This window comes from Narcine bancroftii, chromosome 11 (genome assembly GCF_036971445.1).
Source record: "Narcine bancroftii isolate sNarBan1 chromosome 11, sNarBan1.hap1, whole genome shotgun sequence".
In the NCBI taxonomy this organism is placed as follows: Eukaryota; Metazoa; Chordata; class Chondrichthyes; order Torpediniformes; family Narcinidae; genus Narcine; species Narcine bancroftii.
The window spans coordinates 86926208-86943271 of record NC_091479.1 but is presented as its reverse complement, the minus strand read 5'-3'; the positions used below and the strand labels follow the sequence as shown (position 1 = coordinate 86943271).

Sequence of the window (17064 nt, the reverse complement as noted above, 5' to 3'; positions counted from 1 at the left end):
CAGACTTACTCCTCTCCTCTAGACAACGAATCCCTCTGTTTTATAACCTGCCCTACTCATCCAGGTATTGGGAAGAGACCAGCCATTCCAACTCTCCGGGAAGATGGTTCAATCTTGTCGCTGTCGACACCCCGACGTTCTCCCCCCTCTTCGGCACCGCGGTTTGGCGCTTCTCTCTGACTCCCAAGCCTGGGCGAGTGTTCATTTCCCGCAGTCATTCTCTTGCTCCAGCCCGTCCCTGCCTGAACCGGCCGGGCTCTGCTGCCATTCCCCGGCGGTTCTGGTGAGAACAGCCGTCAGGGGCGAGGGAAGTCGCCGATGTGCTGAGAATTGACTGACGGACTCAGAGGGCACGTGGAGAACGGCGCCGAGCCCATGGTTGGGATTCTCCAGCATTACATGAAATTTGTAAGAGGCATGAGTGATTCTATAACAATAAACAAAACCAGTTCAAGTAGCATCCCACCCCAGACCAAACGCGCAGGACCCAAAACTTGGGATTTCAATGGTAAAAAGGGGAAAGATGAAATACCTCTATTTCAAAAAATAAAATGGGCTTATTGTAAACGTCCATGTTTAGGAACGTCTGTGTGTAATTTTACTTGTGTTTGAATCCCTCCAGCTTCCCCTGTGGTCCAAACGGAGTCACTGCGCTGTCACCTGGACTCCAGGGAGCTGAGGCAGGCGGGCTGGGTCACCCAGAACCTGGCTAGGCAAGTGGGAACCCGCTGGCTGCCACCATCTGCTCCTGTGATTCCTTCCACCAGCCCCTCACTCAACCACAAGACGGAACGCCAAGCAGTTCAACAGAAGTGGGTCTGACGAAGAGAACCCTCCCGACCCGCCTAGGGTTTCCAGCAATTTCAACTTTTATTTCAGAATTCCGACATCTGCAGATTTTTTCGTTGTCAGCCACACGTTGCATCTATTTCATCACACCTTTTGCTACTTGCATTTACAACCTTGCCCTTTTAATAAATGGATTCAACTCTTCTAACATTTCACTACCGCAGTCCTATTCCCTACCCATTACAAAGTGAATTAATTCAGGTTTCTGCTCGCAGTCCCTTTTCAACACCAAAATTAATTCCAGCAATTCCTGATGCACAAAACGCTTGAGTATTATTTCCACCCTTCAATTAAACCCCTCTCTTTCAGTGAAGTCTTCTCTAGCCCTAAAATCACTCTTAAGCATCCCAGACACTTTGCCCAGATACATGATAGGATAAACCGAGGTCCTGTACACCCTCAGGTGGGACTACAAGACCCATTGGAAGGACAGCAGAATTCTCATGAGAAAGAATCATTCAATCATTATCAGAGCAATTTCATATAGATCTTGGTGCTCTTGTTTCCTTTATTGCAATATATGTTCTCATCCCCTCTGCTGGGCAGCAGAGATCAACATGAGCTGATTTATAGTGGGTGGATAATAGTCTCAAGGCACAAGGAGCAGATCTGCAGGTATCCGAAGAGCAATAGAAACCCCATGATTTAAAACATAGGTGATGGATGCAAAATCTGCAGAACAACATGATTGGATTCTTTCGTGGTGTCATGACCAGTGAAGGCCCAAACACCTGTGAGCTTGCTCTGCTGAGAGCCAGATACAATGGGAACCTATCAAAGACAAAGGCAAACGCTGCCTGCTAGAAGGAGCTGTTTGACAATTCCCTAACAACCGCACTGTCCTTGATGTGAGTGTCCCTGACTTTTGCCAGCAATCATCTGGTTCGCTCTGCCATGCTTCAAAACCAACAAGAGGTTTAAAAGGTCCTTGCTTTAACACTTGGAAAGGAAATTCAGTCACAAAGGCACAGTGTCTTTCACATGCGGAAAGAGGGGAACATGCCAGAGAATCTCCAAGATGCCAAAGAAAGGAAGCACAACTGATTGGTAAATATAGAGGTTGTCCCTCCAGTCCGTCACAGTGAAAAACAGCTCCTGGGTCCTCTCCCCACAATCTCCACCACTTCACCCAGCAGTTGCTTCTGCTATTCTTTAGAAATATTTACGCACTATGGACATGAACCTCTAAGAGAAATACATGGCCATTTTGCTTTTGGCTGTCAATCAAGGGGTAGGTGGTGGTGCAGAACCATTCCCAAAATTGTCAGTTGCAGAAATGTGTCTCCTTCTTATGCCTGCAATCATCCAAGCTGTGATTTTAGCCAATAACCTTTCTTCTGGAGTGGAGCTAATCTATGGAAAAATAGATAATTCTTCACCCTACCACATCTCCACTCCAGAACCAAGGTCATGCCAACCTTAGTTATTGACCAGCAGAATGTGGATTACAATTGCAAAACATGGAGTTGAAAGCCCAGTTCCAAGTCATTGTCACTCATTCACTGAAATATATGCTAAACAAAGGTCCTCTTTCAATCATCCCTGCTCTAAACACTGCCACTGACAATGAAGGTGCATGACAAAAATGGCTGAAAAGATGGATCACTTCCCATATCTGAGGAGCTACTTCTCAAGAAGGTTAGACATCTATAATGATTTAATGATTGGCATTGAGGTGGTAGACCAAAGGGTCTGTTTCTGTTGTGCAACTATATAATTCTATGAAGTTAATCATGGCCTTCAGTGCACCACCATAGCTTATGGCTGAGGAAGAGTAGTTGAAGATCAGGATCTCACACCTGACACAATGCTTATTTTTTTTACCAGGCACTAGTAACCTCTGTCCTCTTATACAATTTGAAGACTTGGATTCAGAGTGCCAAAGAGATAGTACAATGCTGTCGCCGTAATATTCCCCAAATAAATTGGCATGAAGGGTGAATCAGCATCAATGTTCTCTCCTAGGCCCACATCTGGGTAATGAGGCCCTAACAACACTCTTTCAGCTCCAGTCAATGGGCAGCTTCATTTTTGTGCCTGACCACAGCATTCCAAAACAAGCTTTTTATTCTGAACTCGAGCCATGAGAAGAAATTACCAGATTGAAAGAGAAAGATTCAAGAATTTTCCTCAATGCTACTTTCCTCAGTCATGGAAATCCTGGCTCAAGACTGCTCCCAATGGACATTCTGGATAGTATTGAGATCCTTGATTGAGAGAAAAGTGTAATTGGTAGGAATAACCACTTCTCCATCTAACAACTCCTTCACCCCAGAGTCTGCAGACATCTGTAGGCCTCATCAACCATCTTAGAACCCAAGTGGAAACAGGCTGGTCTCAACCACATGCGACTTAAGGTGGTTCACAAATGATTGTGAAAGACCAATGAACTGCTTATACAAACCCTCTGTGATTCTCCTAATTTATTTACTTCATGATAATCATTTTTAATATGCAGACTGTGCACATGTATCATTTGTTGGTATATGTGTTTTTATCTGTATGCCTGTTTGCAGTGTTTTGCATCGAGGACCTCAGAACACCTTCGTTGGGTTGTACCTGTACAATCAGATGAGAAATATGCTTGAACTTGTTCTGCCAATGTGAAAGACCTACATATACAAGTTTTAAATGGAGTCAGTGTACAAATCCAAGGAAGTTAATACGAACATGGTTAGTTTAGCGGTTATCACATTCCTATTATGGTGCCAACAACCCTGCTTTGAGTTACAGTGCTGTGTAAGGATTTGCATGGATTTCGTCTGGGTGCTCTGGTTTCCTCCCACATTCCATAGATGCACAGTATTGGTAGGTTAATTGGTCACCTTAGTGTAGTTGGCTGGTGTGAGCTCCTGTGCTGGAAGGGCCTGTTACTGTGCTGTATCTCTAAACAAATAAAAAAAGCTTAATCCATTTAAAATATCATTGCTAAATCGTAATACATAGAGGACACACAGGATGAAGACACAGGACAGATTTACAATAGTTATTGACATTAGGGATTAGAACCAGTGCAAAAATGAAGTGAGATTATTAACAATAGAGAAGGTTATATGCAAGTTGGTAGATAATAAATGGATAGGTCTTGAAAGTATAATTAAAGAGAATATTTAGCCAGCATTTGATAACCAGAGACACAATTTGTTTTCCTTTGCCAATTATTTCCTGCCTAGATATCAATCGAATATTTATATTTTTAAATATTCAATTTAATTTTGCATGGAACTTCAGAACATTACATATTATGATTATGTCTTGTGATTAATTTTGTACATATTATAATTGCTAGTTGAGCTAGCCTTTTAGGACTGTAATTACTGCATCTTCAAGGATTGAGATTATTGTTAGCAAATTTAATTAATGTTTGCATTCAGTATGTCAGCTCTATTTACAGGCCAACTCCCAGCAGATTGACTTTATTGGAGATGTCTGCAAACATCTAGGTATCTTTAGTGAGATCTCCCATGATCAATGTCAAGGGTGCCATTTAAAAATATTGCCTTTTCCACCAACAGTTATCTTAGCACAGGTAGATATTAGATATGACTTTCTAGTTAGTACACCACCACTGAGAGGGGTCAGTGTGAATGCTTTGAAAGTTCGCTTGCACAATGGAAAAGATGGATCAGCAGAGCTATATATTAAAATTGTACTGTCTATACAGAACTGACATCAGAGGAACATTTTGATGACCTGCTATCCCATTGTTTAGTGTCTGGCTTGTCATGTGATGTCTGTCATGCCCTCTTTCAACTCACTGACACCTGGTTCCTGACCTCCCTTTCTCCTCACTGAGGGCCCAGTTCCTGTGTCCCTTAAAACTTATCTGGCTCAATGGAAATTTCATGAATTAAAATATGTTGAGGCATTAATAGAAGTAATATCCAAATAGCCAAAAAATCCAGCAATCCGTCAACGTCCCAAGATTAATGGATTATTAGAGTTCTACTGAATTTCTTAAATTCTTATTAGTGTGTACTTTAATACTACTAAAGGACAAAATGATGAAAGAAAAACACCACAATGCCATTGAATGGGTTTTATTTATAACTTTTAAAAGGTACCTCAGTATAGTTAATGAACTCGTGTACAAGCATTAGTCAACGAGTGTTTTACAAAAGTCCATCACATAAGTACAGTGCACCATCTCTTCAAGTGTAACAATACTGAGCATCTGAAAACTTGCCAATATATCCAAATAATGTACCTGAATAAAAGAACAATTCTAAACTCCCAAGTCATATCATACTCCATTATATCAAAATGTCTGCATGTAGATCTTATTCATTTCCAGAATGAAAAGTTAAAGCAGAACCCAATGATTTAAGACAGATCCAAACTTATTGATTCATTTTATCAATTAACATGTTAGCATCAGGCATTCAATAACAACAGTTACAATTTAAATTTAAATGCACCCCTTAACAGGAGGAAATTTTTTTTTATAGAGAAGCAGTAAGAAGGTGATAAAGAATGGACTCAAACCCATGGAAGATTAGGAGAGGTAACAGAAAGCACAGTTGAAATAAACTTGACCACGTGCTGGAAGATGCAGTAAAAAGAGGTGGACAGGACTGTTCATAAAGTTGTGTGTATTGACACAAATGGTGTGGAGAAAGAAGATGGAGTGGCCAGACTTGGAGAGCAAAGATTGCAAGAGGAACTGTAAAACTGTGGGGAGCCTTATGAAAGGTAAGGGGTTAATACAAAATTAAATACATTTTGACCATACTGGGTAAGGATACAGAGGGACAGTGTAGCTCAACAAAAGGTAAGTATGATGGACAATGGGAATATACAGGAAGTGGAAGATTACTGAGCAATATATAATTGAGGATCTGCTGATTCATGAATTAAAACAGTCCTAAATTTAATCAATTATGTCCAAGAAATTACAAGTCACATGTGTTAAAATTAATCAATATGCCTAATTTTTAAGTTCTTTATGATGACATATTACTCATACATTGTTACATCTACAAATAACATGTCCTCTAAATGTGGTAAATGCTTATTGCTTATTTCTTTAAAAATGCCATTTATTTTACTTGGCTTGCTCATGCTTTCAGGTTACTAATAATGAAGTTGCAACTTTGAAAACTCATCATCAGAATGGTTTCTACTTAAATAATGACTACAACTTTAACTTTCCTGTACTAACCTTGAAGTTTTCTTTATGCATGTACACACTAAGAAGGTAGCAAAAGAAGGCTGTGACGTTGCCCCCCCCCCCTCCATTTTTCAGTTCATTTTATTTGTCTGGCACTGTCCCTTTAAGAGAACAGATTAAAAACCTGCTTGCAGGATTTGAAGTGACTGTGAAAAGAGCAGCAAGGCAGTGTCTCTAAAACCCATGTGCAGAGACCATGTGACCAACAGATTAAGACTGAATACATAGGAGTGGTTGGAGGTCATTTTAAGAAGGCAGCACAAGGGAAACATCTCTTCGACTTCCTTTGTGGGATTGAGAAACCCACTTGGCTTCATTGTGTGGTTATAGACAGAATTATCAGATTTCCTCCACTTGCTTATTGTATAACACCTACTGACCCACGAAAGGGGTTTTCGTCCAAAAAATCATCTTAACCAGGGTGTTGTGAGTAATCAACATTCCGCCACCCATGTCAGGATCTGCTAACTTAATCTTAAGGCCTGTGTGTCTCTCCATTCATCTAATGCATGCGTGCCTCAACCATTTAAAGTTTGTGTGTCTCACTCATCTTGAAGCCTCCACGGCATTTCAATTTCAAGCCCATGTGTCGTCATTGAATTTCTGAACTTTAAATTTGGAACTGCCTTTCAAGAAATGAGCCTCGAGCTGTAGAGGCTTGGGGTATTCCACACACACACCAATATATTCGCGCATTGTTAAAGTTTGTTAGATAATTGTATATAAATTTAGTTAAATTTAGACAAGTTAGTTAAATTATAATAGGTGTTATACAATTGTTGATTAATAATTTAAAAATATCACCATCTGGCCTAATCTTTATTGTTGCTGAAACGTACGTAACACAATCAAGGAGCCGATATGGGATAACAAGTGATCTGTTCATTAAATTAGAGGCAAAAGTGTACCTTTTGCCAATCTTTATTGACAAAATAAACATTGCCAAATATCTAAAGAAAGGAAGGCAAGAGACAATGGTGGCGGAAAAATTGGCAATGGGAAATTACTGGAAGGACTGACTTTGGTTTAAGTATGAGCTGGAAGGGGTCAATTGACCTATCCTAATTAGGTTGCCAATCAATAATTAAAAGGTTAATATTTTATTTATGTACCACGTCTGCATATTGCTTAATTTGCGAAAAATCTCATTTACATACAGTGAGCAAATCAGCTTTTTCATGTGAAGAATTCCAAAGACTCTTCCCTCTGGGTGAAGAAATTTCTTCCAATCTCCATCCTAATGGAAAGGTACATGAAGAGTGTAAAATTGAAAATATAACATCCTTGTATAAAAAAGGGATGCAAACTTGAAAGTTGTCTGGATTAGACAGTAGGTATCAGAAGAGTTTAGACCAACCTAGGTTGCTTTCTCTGGAACATCGAAGGCTGAGGGGATGTTTAGAGAGGGTAGATAGTGAGAGTATAGCGGAAATATCAAACACCAGAGGGCATAGATTTAAGGTTAAAAGTGGGAAGTTTTAGCAAAATTTATATGTCATGTATTTATTTTCCACAGAGAGTGGCAGATATCTGGTATGTGCTTCCAGGAGGTGGTAGAAGCATAGAGTAAAAACATAGAAATGGTAGAGGAACTCAACTCGTCTTGCAATGTTCCTAGGATGTATAGATATATTACCGACATTTTGGGCCTGAGCCCTTCCTCAAGGTGCATCTGCAGACTTTTGTGTTTTACTCCTCTCTTGTAGAAGCATATAAGAGTACATTAGAAAGGTTTCAGAGACATTTAGACAGACTCATGAACTGGTAGGGAATGAGAATAAGGAAAATGTTAGATGTTGTAGGAATGTTGTCTTATAAAGAGTTGAAAATAAGAAAACAGAAATGGAAAAGGAGGAAAGGTAATGATGGAAAAACGGAAAGAGAAGATAAACAAAATATAAAAGGGCTACGCTGAACTATATGTCTTTAAATATTAATGGAATACATAACCAAATTAAAAGGAAGAAACTACCAAATTTAAATGAATAAATGTATTCCATTAGAAAAAATAACATATTGGTTAAGAAATAATATTGAAATATTCGAACAAGTATAGGAGCCTTACATTAAATACAATAGCGAAAACCTACCGGGGACAAACATTACCTAAGTTGATGGAAGGAGAAGGAAAGAAAAGAATGGACTCAGTAGAATTTCTGGTGTAATTTTGTTGAATGACAACATTGTCTGACTGGATTAATGCAACCTAGATTGTATACCTAAAATGGATGAGGGGGGGGTGGGGGGGTGGTTTGGGAGGAAAGGGGGGGGGGGAGAAAAAGTCACTGTATATGTGTGAAAAGAAATAGTGTATATCATGGCTAATGTGATTTATGGTGTGAAAAATAAAAAAATTAAAAAAAAAAAAAAAACTGGTAGGGAATGGAGGGATACAGATTATGTGCAGGCAGCTGAACAGATTAAATTGGTTTCGTGGTCAGCACAGACAGGGTGGGCTGAAGTATCTGATCTTGTGCTGTTCTATATTCTAAGGACATGCTGGACAGCTACTGGTCAGTTAGTTTAATCTCTGTTGAAGGATAATTTTCAAGATAATAATCAGGGAAAATATTAATAGGCATGAGGAGAACTTAAGAGTTGACAAATGGAAGCTTTGGTTTGAATAACCATCTACAATTTTTCTGAAGAGATAGAGGAGGTTGATGAAGGAAACGCAGCGATTTCTAGAAAGCACTTGATAAAGTTTCACACAAGAGTGATATTCCCCAGCGTCATTGCTGAGGTCATTCTTTTGTACATGGCTATATTTCAGAATTTGTGGATGACACAAACCTTGGAAGTATGGTAAACAGTGAGGAGAGCAGTAAAGGGCTGGAAAGGTAGGCTGAATGGCCAGTTACATGGCCTATTTTTTTTGAATACAGAGAAGTATGGCAATAAACTTTGGCAGAAAGAATAAGAATCAGCACTATTAATTAAATGGCACAGTTTAAACGATGTGCAGTTGAAATGACTGCATTAATCATATAAAGTGGTGACTAAGTAGAGAGAATGGCTAGAAAATTATGTGAGATGCTGGTATTCATTAGGAGAGGTTCACATGAAAAAGGGGAGATGCTGATGAATGTCGCTTGGCCTGAGAGCTGGAGTATTGCTCCCAATACTGTTTATAAGCTGAAGGCCCCACATAGTGCAGATATACTTTTCTAGGGTAGTTCCAGGAATGAAGACTTTAATGAAAAACTCACAATAGCAAGAACTGTGCCTTTTAGCAATTAGTTCAAGGGGAAAGAGGGGAGTCACAGATCTAAAATACTGGACAAAAGACATAAAAGGGGATTGAGGACTCACAATCGGTCAAGCCCAGTGAAAATAAGACTAAAGTGAAACGAATAAGCAATTGAGAGAGGATCAAGGGGAAAGGAAAGGACTGTGGCTGATGGGATTGCACTGCAAGAAGATGGCATCAACATGATGGGCTGAATAGTATCATTTTGTGCCATGCAATTCTATGATTTTGTGTATAAAGTGAACATTTCTTGAAATACAGAACAGGATACAAGTACTCAATGGCATTATCTTTGTGCAAACTTCCTTAATATTACCAACATGCATGCTGGCCTATAATAAAAAATATTGATTGTTATGTATATATATTTTTAAATCAACTTTAAGCAAAAATGTGTATATATTTATAAAGGTGTCAGATGCTTTCTGAAAAGTGCTGTTGGAATGAAAAGTTTAAGCATGGATAATGCTACTTATTTCACAAAGTCTTTAAATATTCCTTGTGGATTTTGAGTGTTCTTTTGAATACCACCTTTTTCTTCATGCCTTAATCTTGAGTGATGTGGAAATTGAATGATAAGAAGCAACGACCCATACTTTCAAACAGAGGCGAAATAAATGTGTCCATAGTAATCTTCCAGATGATCTTACAGGAGGGTAGGAAAATCATGAAAGTCTTCACAATGGGCATGAGAAGCCTGAAGTTAAAATATGAACTTAATTAATGACAAGCATTTCACAGGTTCATAATGACGAAAGGCAACAAAAGGAAACCTCAGTGTTTCAAGTTGTGCATTTTCTACTCAGGGGAGAATTCCAAGTTTTTTAGCTCAACAAAGTTTTCCCACCATCTTTGGATACACAATGTTTAGGGAGCACTTGCATACTTTATACTTATTTTTAATAATCTTAATTATGCAGATATATACCAAATCAGTTGAAGAACATAGAACATGACATCACAGGACAGGCCCTTCAGCCCACAATGTCTCTGCTGACCAAAATGTCAAATTAAATGAATCCCATCAGACTCCAAGCTATGCACTTCCCTCTATTCCCTGTTCATGTGCTTGTTTAAGTGCCTCTTTAATGTTTCTTTCATATGTACTTCTACCCACCACCACTTCAGTAGTGATTAAAGGCACCTATAACCCTCCCATAAAATATCTGCCTCACGCATCACCTTCAAAATTTTCCCTTCATCTTAAAACTAAGCTACTTTCCCCCCCCCCCCCCCCCCAACTAATATTTGATATTTCCACTCTGGGGGATTAAAAAAAAGACGACTACCTATTGCAGGGGTGGGCAATTTTTAAAAAAAACTCACATTCCACCTTAAGCAATCCCTTTGTCATAAGTGCTCTGTGATTAGTAAACAAAGGAAACCAATGTTACTCTCCAATGCTCTGGGACATCACCTGTGGCTAGAGAGGATTCTTAGATCACAGCAATGCCAGTCCTGACAATAAGATAGGATGGATCCCATCAGATCTTGGGGATTTATCCATCTCAATGTCTTTCAGGTGACCCACTACCTCCTCCTTCTCGGCATTAATGTGCGCCAGAATATTACTACACCTCATACTGATCTCACTCTCATCCATGTCCTTCTCCTTTGTGAATACTGATGCAAAGAATTAATTTAGTACCTTGCTCACTTCCTCTGGCTCCAGCCATAACTTCTATCCTTCGAACGCGAGTGGTCCTCATTCTCCCTGATTACCCTCTTGTTTTTAATGTACATTCAAAAACAACCTGGGATTCTTCTTAATGCTACACTCGAAGAACCCTTTAGACCTCCTGATTCCCTGTTTTAGTTATTTATGTTCCCTGACCGATTTCAGCTTTCTCATCCTCAAATTTCTCATCATCCAATGTTCCTGAACCTTGACACTGTTGTCAGAACAGAGAGAATTTAGTACTCTTCCCAACAGCCAGAACAATCAATGCAATTAATTGGATCTTAACCTGTCCTTTCCCCTCCCCGTTTTGGTCTGCTAATTCTTTCTCTTCATTTCACTCATGAGGAATGCCTCTCAAAATATCAGACTTTACTTTCAGGACTGATTGATTTATTTTGTCTTGGCAGTGCTGCCTCAAATGGACAGCAATCAACATTCATACTGATAAAAAAATGCTAAAAACACACGTATTTGAGTATCCTAATGTTGTTAAAATTTAAAAAAAAAACTAGACTGGAGCATTAAAAATTCTTTCGAAGTTTTAAGAGTTTAGAATTGGCACCTTATCGACACATGTATAGGTTTTCCCTACCGTCACAATTCCAGCATAATTGCAACCAGTAACAAATACACTCTAGAGTCAAATTGAAAGCTGGCTAAAAGATTGAGCAATTCTAGGTGTTAATAAATAACTTACAAATGAATAACAAATATAAATTTCTTTCAATTTTTCAAGGAATTTATTGTCTCCTGAACAAATCTTTCCCTGCAAGACCGTACATGCCTCTAAATTCTAAAGCAGTGGTTCTTAACTTTTTTTCTTTCCACTCACATACCACTTTAAGCCATCCCTCTGCCATCAGTGATCTGTGATTAGTAAGGGATGACTTAAGGTGGTGGGTGAGTGGGAAGGGAAGGTTGAGAATCACTGCTCTAGACCCAATTATTACTGAAATATTTTGCATGAGAAAAATTGTCATTGACCCATTTCCTTTGGAGTTATGAAACTGTTCACGAGTCAATTAGGTACGATTAAAACAGTGGTTTTCAAACTTTCTTTTCACTCACGTACCACCTTAAGTAATCCCTTATTAATCATCGTGCACCGATGGCATAGGGAATACTTATGTGAGTGGAAAAAAAATTGGTTGAGAACCACTGATCTAAAATCTCATGTACGAGTCTTCTGAAATTGTACTTGTTCATGTGAACTTTTAAGACCAAGCTTTTGGCATCAAGCAGGAAAATAATTTTTCTGATCCTTCATTGCTACTTTTTAAACATTTAATATCCTCATTGAGACCTCTTTTTCTTTTTGTTTTGTTTGAATGCATTTATATAGTTTAACACAAGTCACATTAAAAAGAGAAACACTTCAAAAGTATCATCTTAATCATCTGAACAATTTCACAATTTATAACACAAACATGCTTTTGGCCCAACTATGTCTTCTCCCACCATTTAACTAAATACTAAAAAGCAATGTTTTTTGATCCAAATACTCAATGTGGAAGCAGGTTCCATATTTCAACCAACTAAGTTGGCCCCGGATTGATTAGTGATTGTCTCATATTTAAAATAAATGGGTTTCTCTTTCAATTTTCTCACCCTTTCTGACTCTCCAGTGTCAACTTCTGTTTCCAGAAAACACTGGCAGAACTCAGGGGAACAATCAACATCCAAGTCAACATCTCCTGTCAATGGCCCTTGTGGAAAAAAATCCCTTTGGAAAAGTCAGGAATCAAAGATGTTTTAAATTGCAGGAGGAGGGAGATGAGGTGAGAAAATACAGAATGTTTGTGATAGGGTCAAGACCAAAGTTGTAAAGTCAATAGTTACTCTAAATTTTAGAGGAGAAAGAAATAAAAGCCTTAACTGAAACTGAAGTATCTAGGAACACCTGTAGAGACAAAAGGTCATTAATGAAACTGCTCAGTAATTCATTGTTGAGCAAGGACTACAGCATGTCTTGACAGAAAATGAGGTGATTTTCTCTCAAGTTGACATTGATTATTATTAGAAGTGTTGGAGAATATAGTCAGAGAGATTGCTTGTGGAATCAAAATTTAAAGGGACAGGTTGTTGGAAGTTCAGAGACACCCTTGCAGACTGAAGAGGCCTTAGCAAAGCATTTACCCAATGTATATTTGGCTTCTCCAAAATATTTCACTTGGAGCAGAAATTTTGATCGCTTGGAAGAGAAAGCTCGATATTCATCCTCTCTGATTGCTTGAGAAAATATCGCAAGAAAGGTGAAATTAGAAAAATGAATGTGGGGGGGTGGGGTGTCATAGAAAATGGTCTCTTTGGGAAACCTAAAGTGGAAAAGAGTGGAAGATGTCTAGTAGTGAAATGGGATAGAATGGTGAATCTATTTCTCTGTATCTTAAAGTGGTATGTGAGTGGGAAAAAAAATTGGTTGAGAACCACTGATCTAAAATCTCATGTACGAGTCTTCTGAAATTGTACTTGTTCATGTGAATCGGTCAGTAATCCAGTCAGAGAGCAAAGCCCATTAAAATAGAGTTCTTAATGGTGATGCTGTTATCAATCTACAACTCATTCAGTAACTTACAGCAAGGAATATTTAAGAATATGAGAAAAGAATCAGGAGTGGGTTACGCAGCCCCAAGTTCTGTTCCACAATTCAATAAGATAAGCTTTTTATGTCAACACCATTTTCTGTCTTTATTATCTAAAAATTAAATGATCAGACATGAATATACTCAATAATGAAGCTGGCACCACCCTCTTAGGTACAGAATTTCATAAATTCATTATGTTTTGGGTAAAAAAAACTTTTCCACTTTGTCGTGTGTTCTTATCAATTCTGTACTCTTCTATAACTTTGTGGAAATGGCATCCTGGTCTCAATTACACTTTGAGCTTCACAATGTTGCTTTCATCTGTAAATAGGCTATTAAACTTGTAGTAGAAAGTCAAAAACTGATATTCAACAGTATATTATTTTAAAAGGAGATTCTTGTAATCTCAACAATTTCCTCAGCCCAACTAGGGAATGTTAAACTGTTGTTTCTTTCTGACAATGAATGAGCTGGTAGGAGAGATACTTAAATTTAAAATAAACATACATTATTCAAAAATGATAAATGCAAACTGCAGATGTTGGACATCAAAATTAAACTAAAAAAATGCTGGAAATGCTCAGCGAGTCGGGCTGCATCTGTAGAAAACTTTCAGCTTAAAAATCGAACTTTTCACAAATGTAACCTGAAACATTAACTATTTCTCTTTCCATATGCGTGGCCTGATCTAAGAATTTCCAGCTGTTTCTGGTTTCATATTGTATATCATTATTACTTACTCACTCTTATTCCAAATTTTCCTTCCCTGTACAATGAGTCCCCCCCCAAAAAAAAAACAATTTGACCCTACTATTCCCGTTCTTTCTCAAATATTCGATCTCTTTTGTGAATGGGACAGTATTGACCCTGCCATTCATTCAGCTCACAGATGCCATACTGCTGCTCAAACTCGCAGTTATATTTGGGGGGGGGGGGGGGTTAGGCAGAAGGGTCATACAAATATAGAAAGAGGCCTGGGACATCCCAAAGTGTTCCACGCCAGAATGTAGTGCCAATTCTGAGCCTGTTTAGATGCAAGATGTTTATATAGAATTAGATTTCAGATCATTCTTATTAGATGGACATGGGCTATTGAGATTGGAAAAGTGAGGGTTGGTCAAGTTCAGTGCTTTCTCCAGCAAATTAAATATTTAGTTTATGTTGGCAAACAAAACCCTTTTGTATGAGCTGGAAAGAACGTTCTGCATTTTCATCATCTGATTTATTTCCGAGATGTTTATCCTACCCACTGATTTGTTAACAAATCGATGAGGCAGGTTGCAGGGTGGGGGAAGTCGGGGGTGGGGGGGGAAATGGCTGTTAAATCGAGTTAAGGAACACATACGCTTACCAAATGTGAACGTAACTTATTACGGCAAAGAGGATCCCGATGATGAATGCCAGGGGGATGGCCAGAAATAGTGTAAGCACTTTGTACAGCACGAATTTGCTAACTTCAAACATCGCATGGCTGCAAATCCAGATCCCGTCGAAACTGTGCGTCTCAGCAGGTTCTGCGATCACATCTTCAAAGGAGACCTAAGGGCGAGTGAGCGAAAACAAGCAGCACATCAGGGTTTCCACGCACTGATTATGTCCCAGATCGGGGACCTGAAAACACCGTCCCATCTAAAGTCCTTTGCTGGACCTTTGCCGGGTGTTTGGTGCAGCGCCCGGGCGCCAAAGGTGCGCAGCCCACCTGCAACACCCGCCCCTTTAAACTTGTTGCCTGGCCCCGATGACCGGCCCGGTTGCTCCGACCTGCGGCTCAAGGCGCCCCCCAACACACCCGGGTGATGGCTATCCCGCTCGCCACCCCCCTCCCCCCGCCTCACCTTGATGTGATCGTTTATCCCCCTGGGGTCCCGCCTGTGGTGTTCTCTCTCCTCGGGCGCCTCCTCCTCCTCCTCTCGAGGGAGCAACTTGGTCGATTTGAGAAACTCGTCATTTTCAAAGTTCACCCCTCGTTCGCCCGGACTCGTCTCCTTTCCCATGATTTCCCCCCCCCCCCCCTCCCCCTGTGCAGTTAGGATTTCCTTGCGTTGGTTCCCTCTCTTCCTGCTGTCTGGCCCAGAGCGAGCTGCGCTTGGATTCTAGGTCAGAGCCACGCCCGTGAGCGCAATCACTGCTGCGATGAATCGAGCACCGTGGGCGGCCGTCAGCGGCACTGGAAGGACCTCGGATGCACACACTCAAACCCAGCACAGACACCAATCAGGCCCTCGCAAGAGAATACCTACACATTTTCATATAGATAAGCGATACATACACAAACTCATCCGCCCACATTCGGGAACAAAGACATTTAGGTGCAGAATGGACACACAAACTCAAGACACACATGCACACAGGAACAAATAGACACCACATCTCTCACACATACACAAACACAGTCACAGCTCAGCTGTTAAACATAGACCACACACACACACCATCTCATTTGCATCCACACAGGGACAAAGACACAATCTCGATTACCTACACAGTACCTGGAAAGGACCCCAGCTATGGGCAAAGAGCACATGCCAGTCTGGCAGCAGGGGCTGGCAGCTGTGACAGAGCGTGGGAAACAGTTTCCCTACTGGTGGGCGAAGGATCTGTAAGGACAACGGCCAGCGAGCACGGTCTTGGAATAGACCACTGCAGGGTAATCCCGTGTCCCTCTGGCTATCGTGCCTCGCACTCCGCCAGGCTCAGTGGCGTGGGACCCAGAGGGAGGCGTTTGTCCTGGGCAACCACTCGCCTCCAAGTCCTTGCCCCGGCACTTGGTGCCTCAAGCCCCAGGGAAAACAGAACAAAAGTTCTGTGAGGACAGAAGAGCTACAAGGCACCGTGTACATCTTCACTTGTGAAGGGATGGGCCGTGGTGATGACGACACAAAGGGAAATGCACGCACAAACTCGAATACATAGACAATCTCACCTACACAGAGGAACAATGGACGGAGACACCCACAGCATAGAAGGGGGTGACTAAGTGTCTTGAATGTACCAGCTCGGTGTGAGACCAGTCCACTCCCTCATCACTTTACTCGCTCATCATACATCCAGTTACTATTTGAATAGCACAAATGAAGCTGCTTCCACTATTCTCACTGGATAGATAAATATACAAAGAAATAGTGATATGCATAACTACACAACCAAGTACATACATAATCAACACACACTCCTCTGAAAATATTGGCAGCATTCAGTGTCTGTTATATTCCTACCAATAACAAATTTAATCATGCTCTCTAATTAGGAAGTCAAATGAATGGATGCACATGCACATGAAGTTGTGGATATATTTGAGAAATAGTTTCCCACTGGATTGTCATTCCTTCCCCAAAATCCAAATGATGATCAAGTTCAAGTTTATTATCATTTGATTGCACAAGTACAACTGATGAAATAGCGTTCTCTGATCCTTGGTGCAAATCACACAGACCCTCAACCAGACATATACATAAGATACAGACAAACAATACATACACAGGACAAATATACAAATAAAGAAATATTGTTTTGTGCATAGGAGAGTCTT

At 40.1% G+C, this 17064-nt stretch overlaps 1 protein-coding gene and 1 long non-coding RNA gene across 2 annotated transcripts in view; one reads left to right on the top strand and one right to left on the bottom strand.

Annotated features, from left to right (window-relative positions):
- The window catches only part of LOC138746081 (uncharacterized), an 89677-nt gene extending 81430 nt beyond the window's left edge, over window positions 1–8247 (top strand). Inside the window, exon 9 of the long non-coding RNA XR_011346690.1 lies at window positions 623–8247. This is a non-coding gene — a long non-coding RNA (uncharacterized lncRNA). The remainder of the gene's footprint in view (window positions 1–622) is intronic.
- Window positions 4874–15703, bottom strand: cav2 (caveolin 2). The gene is made up of 3 exons (XM_069903875.1): window positions 15371–15703; window positions 14887–15074; window positions 4874–9966 (listed from the first exon to the last, which is right to left on the bottom strand). Exons 1-3 carry the CDS (start codon window positions 15527–15529, stop codon window positions 9816–9818), a joined length of 498 nt encoding a protein of 165 aa, XP_069759976.1. The 5' UTR covers window positions 15530–15703; the 3' UTR covers window positions 4874–9815.
- Between the last annotated feature and the right edge of the window lie 1361 nt (window positions 15704–17064).